General features: G+C 37.4%; 1 protein-coding gene across 6 annotated transcripts in view; it reads right to left on the bottom strand.

The window, feature by feature from the left end:
* Positions 1 to 704: 704 nt before the first annotated feature.
* The window catches only part of LOC116090245 (sodium channel protein type 2 subunit alpha), a 173,977-nt gene continuing 158,155 nt past the window's right edge, over positions 705 to 16,526 (bottom strand). For 3 of the 6 annotated variants that reach the window (XM_031370459.1, XM_031370462.1, XM_031370461.1), the window contains exons 22-27: positions 15,373 to 15,654; positions 14,433 to 14,486; positions 10,249 to 10,386; positions 9,806 to 9,910; positions 6,499 to 6,769; positions 3,307 to 4,502 (exon numbers count right to left, since the gene is read on the bottom strand). In XM_031370459.1, coding sequence (XP_031226319.1) covers positions 3,307 to 4,502; positions 6,499 to 6,769; positions 9,806 to 9,910; positions 10,249 to 10,386; positions 14,433 to 14,486; positions 15,373 to 15,654 — 2,046 coding nt within the window. Of the gene's footprint in view, positions 4,503 to 6,498; positions 6,770 to 9,805; positions 9,911 to 10,248; positions 10,387 to 14,432; positions 14,487 to 15,372; positions 15,655 to 16,526 lie in introns of all 6 variants that reach the window. The other 3 variants (XM_031370460.1, XM_031370458.1, XM_031370457.1) reach the window with 2 other exon arrangements.

Raw genomic sequence — 16,526 nt, 5'->3', positions numbered from 1 at the left:
AGACCAGCTGATGCATGCCTTGTGCTATTCCTCACACTCCTTATACTGGAAGATAAATACTTCAGAATCATAGCAGCATTCTCTACATACCGAATAAAATGATGGGCAGTGAAAGGAACAGATGCTTTTCATGTAGACTATTTTCTATTGGACATTGCGTCCCAGTCTTACTATGATTCATCAGCCGTGGAGAGTCTTACAGATGCTGGATGACTAGGTCTTACCTCCGGATACAGGAACTCAATTGGTCTGCTCTCCTCCAACACTGACATTTCTGCAGGCGCTTCCCACATAATTCTGAGATGCAATCAAGGTTGAGAGGCACTTCTCAGACTGCTCATAATTAAACAGGAAGAGCAAGCCTGTGAATTTTGATTGTGTATTTTATAGTATGAAGAACCAATCTCTAAGCCTTTCTTGGAAGTTTTGCTAAGAAAATTATTTATGAAAAAAGAATTTACAGATAGAATGGGCCACCTTCAAAGTGGCGAGTAGCCTTGGTGGCCCATGTGTACCGGGCTGAACAAAACCTTGGTGAATGGAAAAGAACTGAGGTCAACAGCCTTCAGAAAAACTGCCAGGGTCTGCCAGAGAGAGGAATAGAAGAGAGCATAGAACAGTTGACTGTGACTATGTAAGGACTGAAGTGAAAGTGAAAACCAAACAACAGGCAGAGGAGAGAAGAAAGAATGCACCACTTAAAATGTTAGTCAATTTTTTTTTATTAATTTTTTGTAACTTTCCACTACTCTACCTGGTACCATAGCTGTGTTTTTTTGGCCAATATTAAAACTAGATATCCAATACATTCTTCTTAGTTTCCATTCCATGAAAAATTTAAAGATGAATTATTATACTTAATGTGTACTTTTTTTACATTTAAATTTTTCAGATAGATCATTTTTACATGATAGAAATTTACCTCTAACTGGCATCTCGAGGATAGAAACACAGACAAAACAATAAATACAGAAACCAAAGCAAAAAAAAAAAACTTTATTATTTTGGCTTGATTGTAATGTGGCTTGTGGCTTACCAGTAGCTCTGTATGGTAAATAGCATTTTCCCGCATGCATTCATCAACACACTACAAGTCAACAGCTTTAGTATAAAGAATCTACATTGAAGGTTGTTTTTGTGAAACAAAATGTTTGTGATTGGTAAGATCATTTCACTAACTGGTTTTGTGGAAAACAGATTGAGTGCGTGAGAGAGAGAGAGAGAGAGAGAGAGAGAGAGAGAGAGAGAGAAAACTTGGTTTCCAAATCATATCTGATACAGCTCTAGTGCCATGTGGGTCAGTAAGATTCTATCTATCCATCTATCTATCTGTGTAAACGAACATTAAGAAGATGGATAAGTGTGTGGGGGCGGGGAGGCTAGGTGAGGACATCCTACTTAGGCAATGCCAAGAGTATCTATCATCTGCTCCCCTTGAAATCTCTTGTCAATGATAAGGCATCACTATTGAAAGCAAATGGACATTAGACTTGGAATGAGAATTGGTTCAAGTGGAAGTATGTGCAAGTCCACAGTACCAACAACGACAGCAGAGCCCTATACTGCCTCTTCGGCCTTATCTCTTTCTTGACGGAGTGCCTTAATTAAAAAGTGCCAGGAACAGAAACTAATGAGAGAACTATGACATCAACCTGAAGATACTTTTAATGTACAAAAGGCTTTGAAATAAAATAAAATAAAATGAACCCCTTCCCTTTTTTTTTTTTTTTACAATATGTATATTTCCTTAGAAAACTCTAACCATATACCTTCAACAGATCTAAGCAGCCTGCCACTTGTTTACACCGTCAGAGGTCTCACAGGAGTGTTCAATTAAGGGTTGGGGAACAAAGAACGGGACTTCTTCCTTGTTTACTGCAATGCATTGCTCAGTGTCGTGAAGAATGAGTTCCTGATGGACCGGTCTTCCTCACTCCACCTCTGACATATGGCTTCCCTACTAGACTTCTGAAGAGCAGAAGGGTTAAGATACAGCAGCATCAGCAAGGGAGACATGCAGCAGTGACAGCTTCAAACTCTAAGGGAACCAATGACATCATGTCGCCTGTTGAAAGTTTGCAAACTATACTTAACTGTGGTACATATTTGATGCAGTAAATACTGTGCTTAAATCATTTTCGTTGGCTCAAACATGCACCACTGGGTAAAATTACTATTTACAAAGCAGACTTTTTTTTTTTTTAAATTGACATACGCTATGTCAACCTTACCAAGAGCAGAAGATGGCTAAACAATACTGCAGGAAAAAAAGCAGAACCAACTTCAGAAAGTGGCTGTGGGGATGGTTTTTGGTAGTTTGGGCTTCTTAGAAAGGACTGATAGGATATATATATATATATTTTTTATTTTGTTTTTACCAAAGGACACTTATCAAAAAATGTTATAGTCATGCTGCCAGGACTCTGAGCATGTGATGGTCTGTGTGTGCATATGTATGCATGTGTATATACATATATATGTATATACACGGCCATATACATATATACATATATACATGTACATATAATGAACTATGTAAAAATAAAACAACTCTTTGATGGTTGTGACTCTATGGAACATTTACAGGCACATTAAAATTCTTCTGGATGAAACACCTTAAAGATATGAATAGCTATTTAAGCACCTCAAAAAATCTAAAAACATCCTGAAATGAGAAGTAAACTCTTTCCGTGTATGATGGGATATTGTCAGGTGTGAATGAGAACTGCAGCATGCCTTCATTGAAAATAGATCTCATTATACATAGAGAAATGTAGAATCCCCTCCTTAATCCCTCTCCCCAAACGAAAACCCGGTTACAAAAATAGTCACATATAAGAGTAAACAACCCGTGAATTTAAAAAAAGAAAAAGTCACAGCACACATTTTGTAAAAATATGGCAGGTGTGGCAGTTAAAACACAAACAGTGGTGACAATTAATGCTATCAAGTGTCACGAGTTAAATTTACATAAAAATTTAACTTTCCTCCCCATTTCCATGTTCCTCTGGTCTGAGTAGCCATTGCTCTCTGCTCTTCAGCTATGTCAGCTGGTTGTGAAACAGAAGCCTCCTGTCGGTGCACTTTGTCTAGTTTGGTGAGTCCCACTTTGCTGACCCGAGGTCCTGTCTTGTTATAGGCACTGACCTTAAGTATACACTTATAGAAACAGTCAGTTTGGCATAGACCTCCTGAGGGAGTCACAGATACATCACCAACACAGGCTGTAAACAGTTGATCACAAAATGGAATATTCTTTTTTTTTTAATTTTTAATTTTCATTAATTTTCTTTCTTTCTTTCTTTTTTACTTTTTACTTTCCCTGATATCTTTCCCCTTGTCCTCTTTTTCCGATTTGTCCTTTTCAAATTTTTCCTTCTCCGGTTTGGTCACGCTATCGTAGGAAGGTGGGGAAGTGGTGGAAGGTGTCACATCAGTCTTCTCTGGAGTTGAATTCTCATTCAGTTTATCAGTGATGATGTCTTCTTTGATGGGTGTCCCCTCATCTTCTTTACCTTTGTCTTTTTTATATATAGACGAAACCTTCTTAACTTTCTGCTTCAGGAGATAGCGCCTGTATGCTCTCTGGATGACAATAGCAGATACCTCCTCTTGTTTGCGTTTCAGAGTGGTGGTAATGGGCTCATAAGAGACCTTGGAGGGATTGGAAGCCATGAACCGCTCTTCCATCTGGATTCGAAGAGCATCCATCTCTCCGCTCTCACCCAAGACACGCTTTGTAAAAGCAAATAAGATGTCCAGGCAGTGGATGCGGTCCCCACTCACCATGGGCAGGTCCATGGCAATGAGCTGGACTTTGTTTGGCTTTGCGATGAGGAGGGGAGGATCCAGAGCTGCTGCAAAGTCAGAGAGCTTGCAGAACTCTATGAACTGAGTGGCATCAGGGTCGAACTTCTCCCAGACCTCGTAGAACATCTCAAAGTCGTCCTCACTCAGGGGCTCTGCACTTTCTTCAGTGGCAACACTGAAGTTCTCCAGAATGACAGCGATGTACATGTTCACCACAACCAGGAAGGATATGATGATGTAGCTGACAAAAAAGAAAATCCCCACAGATGGGTTGCCACAGTCTCCCTTCACTGAGCTTCCAGGGTGATCCTTTTCAGGGTCACAGTCAGGCGGTCCACTATTTAGTATAGGGGCCAGCAGTCCATCCCAGCCCGCAGAGGTGGTGATTTGGAACAGGCAGATCATGCTGTTGCCAAAGGTCTCAAAGTTGAACATGTCATCAATCCCAACTTCCCTCTTAACGTAGGCAAAGTTGGACATCCCAAAGATGGCGTAGATGAACATGACCAGGAAAAGCAGGAGGCCGATGTTGAACAGCGCAGGAAGGGACATCATCAGAGCAAAGAGCAGCGTGCGGATCCCCTTGGCGCCTTTGATCAGGCGTAGGATTCGTCCAATCCTGGCCAAGCGGATGACTCGGAACAGGGTAGGGGACACAAAATACTTCTCTATCAGCTCAGCAAGAAACATTCCTGTAAAAAGACGATAGCCAATAGTGTTAATGACTACAGTGAAGAAAAGTTTATATAATTAAGATAAGTACTATCTAGTTTACTAATTGCACATGTAGGAATTACATAAACAGCAATATATATATATTTATTAATAATTTTACCTAATATAGTTAGTTATACAGAAATAGATATGTGTGTTGGCTGTGGTTATATGTATATATGTATTGTGTATGCAAATAAGCTGTGATATTTATTCACTAAAATGACATTGGTATATTTGGTGTTATGCCATTACATTTTTTATTCTAAATCAGTGGTTCTCAACCTGTGAGTTGCAAATCCTTGGGGGTTGAACAACCCTTTGACAGGGGTCACCTAAGACCATCAGAAAACACAAGTATTTACATTGCAATTCATAATAGTAGAAAAATTATAGTTATAAGTTAACAATGAAAATAATCTTATCATTGCAGGGTCACCAAAACATGAGGAACTGTATTAAGGAGTGGTGGCATTAGGAAGGTTGAGAAACTCTATTCTAAATGAATATATTGATGGCTATTTTTCCTCATTAAAATATCTTCTATCATAGAAAGACAAACCATTAGAGGTCTAAAGATGTCACAAAGTTTAAAATAGCTAAGCACAGACATGGATTTATACTTCTAAAACACTAGGGCTGTTGTTCATGTAAGATCTATATGATGAAGGATATAATTTTCAACTGAATGTTTCAAATGAGAACTCATGAAGGTATTTCCTTCTTAGATAGTTGAACACATGTACAGCAGAACACACAAGCATGGGAGACAGATTCACTTGGAATTGACCTCTAAATCTTGCTTTAATTCATCCTTATATGACCAAAATATCAACTTTGTTTATGTTACATAACATCTTCAGAGTCTTCATAATAAGCAGAGACCAAAGTGAACTTATTTGCCTAATTTGACACTACAACAGTTCATTGAAGAATCAAAAATCATGTAAACTGACTTGCCAAATGTGGAGCTGTTACGATCTTTAATTTATACAGAACACATTATCTGAAAAGTGCAAAACCATGAGGAATGCTTGGATAGATTTTTTTCCTTCTCAGTATCTATATCCCTTCTCCTCAAAGAGACCCAACCTAGTGACTGGGACCTCATTCAGTGGTAGAGCATTTGCCTAACATATTCAGGGGCCAGAAGTTTCATTAGAGTATCAAGTAGTTAATAATGAGAGTAGTAATAGTAATAATAATAAAATGATAGCCAAACCTTTCTTTAAGTTCTACTATATTTACTTTTAGCTTCGTATTTGATATCCTATTCATGAACACAATATATTTATTGATAATGAGTCAATTTTGGATTTCAGAATACAATGTCTACTTGTAAAAAGGAGCATTGCAAACTATAGAGAGCTATCTGAACTCAAGGAAACCATGAAGCCTACATGTATCATATGTATACAAATAGATATATGCATAGCCTATGTATGTCATACGCATACCAATATACATATACACACTCCAATTATCTAAGAGATCAAACTTATGTATCATCTAACTACTTTTAAGTATTTTTGTCTATGAGTGTTAGTTATCCATCCAAAGCTATAGTTGTCTATATTATAGGAATCTGACTGAGTACAGGAGATAATCCAAATGATAGTTGTTGTTTTTTAAATTGAGGCAAGATAGTAAAAAGAAAAAAATAAATACATAATTTTATGAGCAGATGAAATAACAAACAAGAAAAACCAAAAGGAATGGACTATTAGGCTTTATCTGAAAATGAAATAGTAAAATGGTAAAAATATCTCTAACACTTTTAATGATAGGCTACTAGTATTTCATACTCTTAATTTATTTCTATCTTTTTGTTTGTTTTTTTGAGAGAGGGTCTCACTATGTTGCTCCAGGTCTCCTGGAATTTCATATCTACCTGAACTTCCTAAATACAGCTGCTACTCTATTTGCCCACATACCCAGCACTATTAAGTTGTTGGGTAAAGCTCCCCTTCTTACCTACAATGGAGAGAATGACCACCACAAAATCAAAAATATTCCATCCAATGGTGAAATAATAATAGCGGAGGGAGATTAGCTTCAGCACGCACTCTCCTGTGAACAGGACAATGAACACCAGGTTGATCCAGTACAGGATGTTGGTCATCTCCTGACTCTGGTCATCCGTTTCCACCATCATGGTCACCATGTTGAGGCAGATGAGGATCATGATACTGATATCAAAGACTTGTTTGGTTACAAAATCAAAGACCATTCCTTGAAATTTGTTCTGGAAGAAATAACACAGGCAAGTGCACTCAGAAACTCTTTTAAAAGTTCTCATTCAAGATTTCTGGTCTCAACTCAGTAACATGAAATTTTATATTCTTTGAAAGTATACCATTTTTGTGTTATCTGTTGTCAACTATAAACAACTATTAAATTTCTTTGGCTGACTAGGCTGGATTCCTACCTCTTGCTTCTTCACAAGGTTTTTTTCCTCCCAGGTCTCTTCACCGACTACTTCCAATCCCAGCTTCTTGCCTTAGTCTTTATTCACTTTACATTGTCTTTGCAAGCTTTCTATATTCTCTTTATAGCTACAAACCTCGTAATGACACACACATTCTATCCTATCATTTAGCTTGCTCCTCCATTCTTATTCCTTCCATGAAATAAGCGCCACCTGTTTCCTGGTGGATAACACTGTTTTCAGTTGCAGCAGTTCTGTGCCCTCAGAAGACCTTGCTCTTTTACCCATCACAAGATTCAGGGCATTGCCTTGCAGACAATGTCCCCTTATTTGCTTTGTTTTAGTTTATTCTTTCTTCATCTGCTTTGGAGGATCCCTGGGAAAAAGCAGTGCCACATTTCTCACAGACAGAGCCTCCAGGGGTTACCTAATCCTGCTTCCTCTTAGAAGCAGCAATTGGTCTTAATTTTCTTGTCAGCAGAACTAGACAAAGCTCCTTAATCTTGTTCATATAACATTTTAATGCACGGCTTCAATGTTCAATACTAATCCTGAGTCCCTGCCAATTTAAATCTTAGGTCACTAGATATGATGAGAGAAACTGTATAGCCCCAAAGGCTTGGCCTGCCACAGCACATGTTTTGGAAATTAGTGTAAGTCCTAAGCATTAATTAACAACTCACTGTCCTTGTGTTCTGAGAACAATTCTAAACTCAGAGAAATTAACAAATCTTCTATCTAATATTCTTACTTCTTCTTTTTTTGTTGTTGCTGGGAGGTAGATATCAAAGTCAATTAGTGTAAAGAAATTCTTCAATAATTTTGTTCATTTCACAATTTCCTGGTTCCCATACTCTTTTCTTGTGTTACTCAACATCCCCTGAAAGACTCTGTTCCTTTTTTTCTCTGATCTGAACTGTCTGTTCTCAGCTCATATCCAGTGTAACTTATTTTGTGCTTAGCTATTCTCTCCCTTCCAGAATGTCTTTTGCTATGCTTCAAACTTAAACTCTCAGGGTTTAGGAACCCTTTGCTCTACTGCTAAGTCGTCTTCCCCTATCTTGACCCACATTTGGCTGTTCAATGCTACAAATGGATGTCAATGATTCTCACCCCAGGTATCATACGTTGCAACTCTGAACTTCTCATTGTCATAGCAATACTCCATCATTCCTGATCTTGACTTTTAGCTTCCATCTTAGATGAGCAGATCCCTTTTAAGTTCACTTTGGCAACAATCCCCAAATCCATTCACTTTCCCTTTGGTGTTGGCTACCTATGACCACCAAATTAGCTCCAAACTTTGTTTGCAGGGCATAACAGTCAAACTTGTTGAATGATCATCATAAAATCAAAAAGGACTGGGTCACCTTGATGCCTTTCTGGTAGTCTTAGGATAGAGAAAATTCCTATAAAGGCTAGCCCATTTAATTCCTTTTAAGTCAACAGGACCCATATGGACCCACTGTCTGCACCCCATGTGACATTCCTGTGGGAGCTTTCACCTACATAAGGCTCAATCTCAACCCACACTGCCTGTTGAAGCTTCATTCTTCTTGACTCCCCAGTGATGAATCACTTAAAAAAAAACTTTCCATAGTTAGTCAGCTCTCTCTCTCTCTCTCTCTCTCTCTCTCTCTCTCTCTCTCTCTCTCTCTCTCTCTCCCCCTCTTTCTCTGTCTCTCCCTCCCTCTCTCCCTCATTCATAGGTGAATGCTTCTACTCCTGAGGTGTGCTCATTTTGTTGATGTGGTAATTTGATAATATATTGATTAGGTCTTTGCTATCTTTGCTTTAGTACTTCCTTCCAGTCCCAATACTCTGCTTTAACAATCATTTTCTTGATGCAACCCTGCCATTCTCATAACAAGATCTTATTTATATTGTTTAATTACACCAAATAAGTTTTAAACCTTGAGTCTACTACTTAGTAATTCAAATATACCACTCTTCTTCCTAAATGCTTATTTCTAAGGAGTATACATTTCTCACAGAGAGACTATCTTAACTACCTTATATCCTTGTTTGCAACTACTCAGGTTATATTATTTCTCAAACACTGGGCTCAGTTTCCCTTTTCTTATCTCGTCTAATGTAGTATCCCACAGTCTCTGAGCTACTGGTAGATTTCCATACTGAACAATTTGTTGAACCTAGTTATTTATTGTTGTCAATAGATTCATAAAATCTTGGAGAATACTAAGTGGCCTTAAGCTTAAACTGATTTCGAAGAGCACCAAGAACACTGAGAAATATCTGATATGTTTCTTCAGAAATAATGGAAGAACTGAGGGGCTTTCCTGATTCTCCAAAAAGAACTAGCAGTAATTGAAAAAAATGGACAATGGAAGAGCTATGAAACTCATGAAAGACATAGAAAGCATAGTCCCACTTCAGGGCAGGGGAGTTGGAGAAAATACAAAGATTAGTTGCACTGAAAAGCAGGGGAAAAATTGTTTCAATAACGATTCCATTCAGCCTGCTGAGCTGAATAGGCAGTTAGACAACCTGTGCCAATCAAACCACAGGGCAGTAGAGGGTATCCACCATGTCCACATTACATATGTAAATATTTTTAATATTGTCACTACACTATAAGTATATTGTCAGTGTCATAATTCTTTCTGATCTTCTGTCTGTTTGAGACTATAAAAAGCATTTGCATATGTTTTATATGGTCTTATATATAATATATTAAAACATTTTGGCATATGTATATACATGGCATATATGTAGGCTTATCAAATCAGAGTATAATTATGCAAATTCAGAAAGATGCTGCTTTCTGGAACTTTGGCTGGGAAAGGGACATATACCACAATGCTCACTGAAAAGAAAGAATTCTGTTCTTACAGCAGGACGAGGTATCGGTTTTTGCGGTTTCTTTGAGCCCAACTTCTTCATTGCATTGTAGTATTTCTTCTGTTCTTCTGTCATAAAAATGTCTTGACCTCCAAAGTAAAGAAAGAAAAGCAAAATATCATTATAACCATGTTCTTTATTAGCTGTAAAGTCCACCTGAATGCTTGTTTGAAAGTCAACATTCCGAATGCACTTGGCATTCACAAAGATTCACTCGGCCACCATACTAGGTATGCCAGAGCAGGCACATCCACAACTGGAGGCTTCAAAGCAGTGTGTACGAATTGTAAATGATCTAAACTCTTAAAAACTCATTAGATCTCAAAAGAATCTCTGGTGTTCGCATCATTTTTCTGCGTTTTGGATCATGAAGGAAATAATGTGGTGAACTTTGCTCACTCTTCCCAGCAATGAGAAAATCTGAATATACTTATCTTCTTTTTCTGCTGGTTGAAGTTATCTATGATGACACCGATGAACAGGTTTAGTGTGAAGAATGAGCCAAAAATAATAAAGATGACAAAGTAAAGGTACATGTATAGATTGTCTTCATATTTGGGTTGCAGTTCTACCTAAAGTATGAAGAAAGATAACCAGTAAAGTCAATAGTTTCATTAGAAGTACATCACAGAATCTCTAAACATGAAACAAATAGACAAATGTCAAACAGATTTTAGGAACCCCCAGGTCTAACAGGTCTGTTGAATCCTGCAAGACTATTCACTAACTTGAGAAAATAAAATACATTCAAGCAACAGTTTAAATGATTATAATAGTCTCACCAAATGAACCTCTACATTGTGAATGTTCTTTCCCTTAGGAAGCAAAGATCTCAACACACCACGCAAATAGAATTACTTCTTCCCACAGTGGCTAAGTTACAGTCTCATTACCATCTTTTCAAATAGTTAATACTTACTTTCTCTCTCCAGTCCTCGCTCCTGTGAAATGGAAATGCTCAAACCAATTGCTTTTAGAGTAACTTGTGAAAGTCAAATATGCTAATATGAGTAAAAGATAAGGTTTAATCATACACACTTCCTAAGTAGTCTAGAAACTACACTGTGTGTGTTACACGTGACTAGGGTCTGTCCTTCGTGGTAGTGGGCATACTGACCCATTCTCTTCAGTAGCTGCTGTTTGTATTACACTGATCCTCTCTCTTGTTCAGAGCTTAGAGGAAAATCAGTGATGACGAAAGTTTTGGCTGTAATCAAAAGTTCAAGTCTCACAGGACACTTCTAAAAACTCAGATAATCAATCATGGGTGAGAATGGACACAAATTGCAATTAATCTTGACTTATATTGATGTCATGACATCAATTCTGAGCACCATAACCAACTTATTTTTAAATGAAATATGATAAAATAAACAGCAACAGAATGATTGTAAAAACTAAGTATTATTTATCTTACGATCATTTGACTTCTCTGTGTGTATATATGCATAACAATGTAAAATAACATTTTCAAGCCTTTTAAAATTAAACACAACACACTAGAGTAAATTGTCTGACATTAAAATCTTAAGTGAATTACCTTTTTATAAGAGAAACATACAACTCAAGTACTTCTGAAATCCTGCTGTGTTTATTCTTCTGTAGCCTAGACACCACCACCACGGGTAACTATATTAGCCTTCCCTTATCATAGCTATTTATTCTCCATGTTTTAGAGTTGGTGCCTAGAGGTGGTTGATTTTTGAACAGTAAGATTATTTTGTATCAATGTTGAACTGACAAGCAAAATTGTGGTATGTGTGCAGTTTCTTTGCCTTAATTGTGTCCACATTCACTTCTACCACTATATAATATTTATTTGTTGTGTTTATTTTTTCAGTTAATTCAAGTTCTTATCATTCCAAAATCTTTTGTACTTAAATTGACTGTCCTATACAGTTTTACATGAATATAAAAGCAAGTAGCAAATAATATATTAAACTGTATTAAACAATGTGATAATACCCACTATTTTCTTTTATTTATCAGTGGTGGTGATGGTGGTGGTAATGTGTGTGTGTGTATACATGTGGATATTAGAGAACAACTTTTAGGAGTCAGTTCTCTCATTCAAATAAGTGGGTATTGGGAATTGAACTCAAAGCATCAGGCTTGGCAGCAATCACCTTTACCCACTGAGCTATCGCTCTGCCTCCCCCCCCCCCCAACTACATTATAAAGAATACATATTCATATTTTTCTTCACCACCAGATGAAACAGAGTCCTTTTTGTTTTGTATTCTTGGGAACACTTGAAATTATCATACTTTAGTAGTGTCAGTTTGGTAGGTGTACAGATAATGTCACATTTTGACTTCAATTTGTATGTTCGTGATGACTCATGAAAGTAAAAGCCAGAATCTGGTATGATGATAAAGCATTTAACCCCATCACTCACAAGGCAGAGGCAGGTAGATATCTGTGTGTTGAGACCAGCTTGATCTACATAAGCATTCCTGGTCAGCCAAGGCTCCACAGTGAGACCTTGCCTCAAATAAGTAAACTACATTAAATAAAAATAAATGTAAAAAAAGAGCCAGAAACTCTTTCTCATAATTTCAATGGCCTATTGGTTTCCTCTTCTACAATATTCTTGGGTGTGATGGCTACTGTAGTACACAATTTTTTCTAGGCTTCTAAGAAAGAGAAGAAAAGTAATCTGTGAGCCATGTAGGCTGTTGCTAAAGGTAGAAATAGCTTTGAGTGAATTAATCCAAGATGCAAAGAGAGAGAACTCCTGCAGAAACCATTGTAGCCATTGAATATGTTGGACATCTCTGCTTCAGTGATGAACTGAGTTAGTAGCAAGCATATGAGGCTACTGTGTAAATTGAACGGGATAATATGAGGTAACCCTTGGTGTACTGGCTGGTTTTGTGTGTCAACTTGACACAAGCTGGAGTTATCACAGAGAAAGGAGCTTCAGTGGGTGAAGTGCCTCCATCAGATCCAGCTGTGGGGCATTTCCTCAATTAGTGATCAAGCAGGGAGGACCCATTGTGAGTGGTGCCATCACTGGACTGGTAGTCTTGTGTTCTATAAGAGAGAAAGCTGAGCAAACCAGGGGAAGCAAGCCAGTAAGGAACATCCCTCCATGGCCTCTGCATCAGCTCCTGCTTCCTGATCTCCTTGACTTCTAGTCCTGACTTCCTTTGGTGATGAACAGCAACATGGAAGTGTAAGCTGAATAAATACTTTGTTCCCCAACTTTCATCTTGGTCATGATGTTTGTGCAGGAATAGAAACCCTGACTAAGACACTTGATATACTGCCTGAAAACAAACACAGTTGAAATTGCTGATGCCATGCAGGGCTTTTTAGCATCTTCTGGCTCTGCTGGTCTTCTATCCTATTCTCTCTTTATATGAGACTGAAAAAAACAATTCAGGATTTTTTAATATGGAGAGCTAATAGCCAGTACAGGGAAATATCATTTTGAGAGTAATCTGGGGGCTCTAGAAAACCAGAAATAATTACAAAATGCCACTTTCTTTGTATCAGTTGTATGAAATTAATAATAATTAAAGCAAAAAACTCCTCTGTGTTCCTAAGATAGATTTTTACAAGTCTCTGCCTTCTCTTACACACTTCTCCTCCTGGTAGGAGACTCTATTAGGTTATGGCTTCTTTGTTTTGTTTCCTGTGTTCCCCACCGTTAGTCATCATTAGTCATATCCGTCCTCACTGAAGATCAAATGCTGGAGGAAACTTATGGCAGATGAAGAAAATTGCCCTGAGGATTCCTGTTCACAAAAGCTAAACATCTCATTTTGAAAGTATACTTCATAAAAATTTAAGCACCAGAGCCCAAGCTTATGAGGAAAGACCAAAAAGAAAAAAAAAAGAGAAAAAAAAAAGAAAAAGAAAAATCACAATCAGGAGTTGGAGAGAAGCCCAGTAGTCAAGCATTTGTTGCAGGGCCAGAGAGATGACTCAGTGGTTAAGAGCACTGGCTCCTCTTCCAGAGGTCCTGAGTTCCAATCCCAGCAACCACATGATATCTCACAACCATTTATAATGAGATCTGATGCCTTCTTCTGGCATGCAGATAGAGCACTCATATACAAAAAATAAATACATCTTTTTTTTTTTTTTTTTAAAAAAGCTTATTTGTTGCTCTTCCAGTGGACCAGAGCTCAATTCCCAGAACTCTCATGGTGGCTCACAGTCTGTAACTCCAATTACAGGGGACCTGAAGCCCTCCTCTGGCCTTTTGGGCACCAGGAACACATAAGACACACAGGCATACAAACAGGGCAAAAATACTCACATCTATGAAATAAGTCTTCAAAAAATGTATAGTGAGTCAAGAAAAACTTTCTAATTAAAAACTGAAAAAAAAAATGACCAGCTTCAATTTTTTGACTACTAGTCATTTTGAAGAATGTTCCTATTAGACCTTTTCACATGATAAGGAATTTAACTCTACCTAAAAAATGGAATTCTTAATAAAAAATTTTTGAAAGAAATAATGTAACAAAAGATACTTTACTTTAGTAAAATAGTTGTGTTCTATACATTGATCTATAGTTATGTGTGTTTTTTGGCCATCAACAACTTACAATAATATGGATATACTCATTGATACAAGTAAGCCATTTTCCCTAAGTAGACTTACATTTCTTGAGTCAACAGCTGCATACATGATATCCATCCATCCTTTAAATGTGGCCTGTAAAACAGTCAACATATTTACTTCTCTTCTTTATTGCAGTTTAGAAAATAAATTATCAGAGTAAAAGTGGAAACAAGGGAACAAAAAACCCTGGGAAAGCATTCTGGATATTTCCACAACAAAGAAATGACAAACATTCTAGGTGATAGATAAGCTTCCTCTAGATGCACATTACACAGTGTATAAATGCATCAACACATCCCATAGCTCCCCACAAAGAAAACAATTAAAACAAGCAGTTAGCCAAGATTCATTCAAGTACAGTTGTGTAGCATGGTTTGTGGCTATCATGTGGATGTATTTGGTAGTAGAAACATTATTCATCCCTATATTTTATAAAATCTTCATATGCATCATATTTAACATCTATAATGAAATTCTGTTCTATCATCACAATATGTGATCATAAAAGTCACCTAAACTGCCTTTGACACAGGTATGACTATAAGAATGATCATTGTAAGGAACCCAGAGAACCATTTCAGGAACAGAATATCAGCATGAGACATGATTGACTATTATTCCATGTGTGCATTTGTCACATGACTATATCACATTTTCTTTAGACAATCACCCACTAATAAACTTAGATTGATATCATGAATAAGGATTATAATTGATAGTGCAATTAGAATTGTTATACCTCCACATGCAATGTGAAATTAGAATGTGAAAGAGAAGGGAGTGCCATATGGTAGTTATTTTATAATTTTTTGAGGGAGCTCCTCAGTGGCTTACTAATTAACATTTCCATAAACAGCATGTAAAGGTTGCTGGAAATTTGTTAACTATTTTCCTCTTTGATACTCATTCTAACAGCTTCGAGGCAGCATCTCATCTCAAAGACAACTTAGTCATAAGCAATGGTAAAGTGGTCACTTACTACTTGAAGCAGAGAAAGATATCCAAGTCCCACATTGTCGAAGTTGACTTTCACATTCTTCCACCTGGCTGTCTGATTGCTGTCTATGAGAGCTTGGCATTCACTGTAGTTGTTGACCACGCTCACATCAAACATTTCCCCAGTGGTGTAGTTGATGCAATGATAGAACTTGCCAGCAAAGAGATTCACTCCCATGATACTGAATATTAGCCAAAAGATCAGGCAGACCAGAAGTACATTCATTATGGATGGGATGGCGCCTAGGAGAGCATTTACAACAACCTGGCATAGGAGGAGAAGGAAGAAATCCGTGAAAAGATAAGTATTGGTCACTTACTTTCAAATATTATTAGAAAACAAAGATTTTGGTTTGGGAAATGGCTCAGCTTTGGTGAGCACTATTGCTCTTCTAGACTGGCTTTCCAGCACCCATGTGAAGTGGCAAACGTTCTCCTGTAACTTCATTTTGGGGGATCTAACATTCTTTTCTTGCCTCTGAGGGTGCCTGAATACATGTGCTGCACATACATATACTCAAGCATACAAACAAAGACAGAATATAAACAAATACATCTTGAAAAAGAAAGGAGAAAATAATCGTCAGGAGAGATAACTTAATGAGTAATAATATTTCCTGCTCAAGAGGATCTAGGTTTGCTTCTGAGCACCCACAAGGAGGTTCGGAACTGTCTGTCATTCCAGTTACAGAGACCTGAACACCCTGTTCTAGCTTCTGAGGCCACTACACATACATGTAGTGTACATACATATAAGCAGGCAAATATGCATAACATAATATAAAATGCAAATGTTTCTATAACAAAAATAATAGTCAAATTATAAAAAAAATATAACTATCCTCAAAGTTCAATATTGGGTAGAAATATCCAATAGCTTAACCTCAGAATCTTTTGTTTGTTCATTTGGATTTTGAGACAGGGTATCTCTATATGGCCCTGGATGTATTGGATCTCACTCTGTAGAGCAGGCTAGGCCTCAAGCAGAGATTGACTTGCCTCTGCCTCCCAAGTGCTGAGATTAAAGGTATGTGCCACCACAATGCAACACAGACATTTTAAATTCTAAAATTCAGAAGAATATGAAATGAATTTTACACTATAGGGTGTTTTCTTAGGATGTGAACACATATATTA

The sequence above is a fragment of the Mastomys coucha genome, unplaced genomic scaffold (genome assembly GCF_008632895.1).
Source record: "Mastomys coucha isolate ucsf_1 unplaced genomic scaffold, UCSF_Mcou_1 pScaffold15, whole genome shotgun sequence".
Taxonomy (NCBI): Eukaryota; Metazoa; Chordata; class Mammalia; order Rodentia; family Muridae; genus Mastomys; species Mastomys coucha.
The sequence above is the reverse complement of the archived record's forward strand: the minus strand, read 5'-3'. Positions and strand labels throughout refer to the sequence as shown.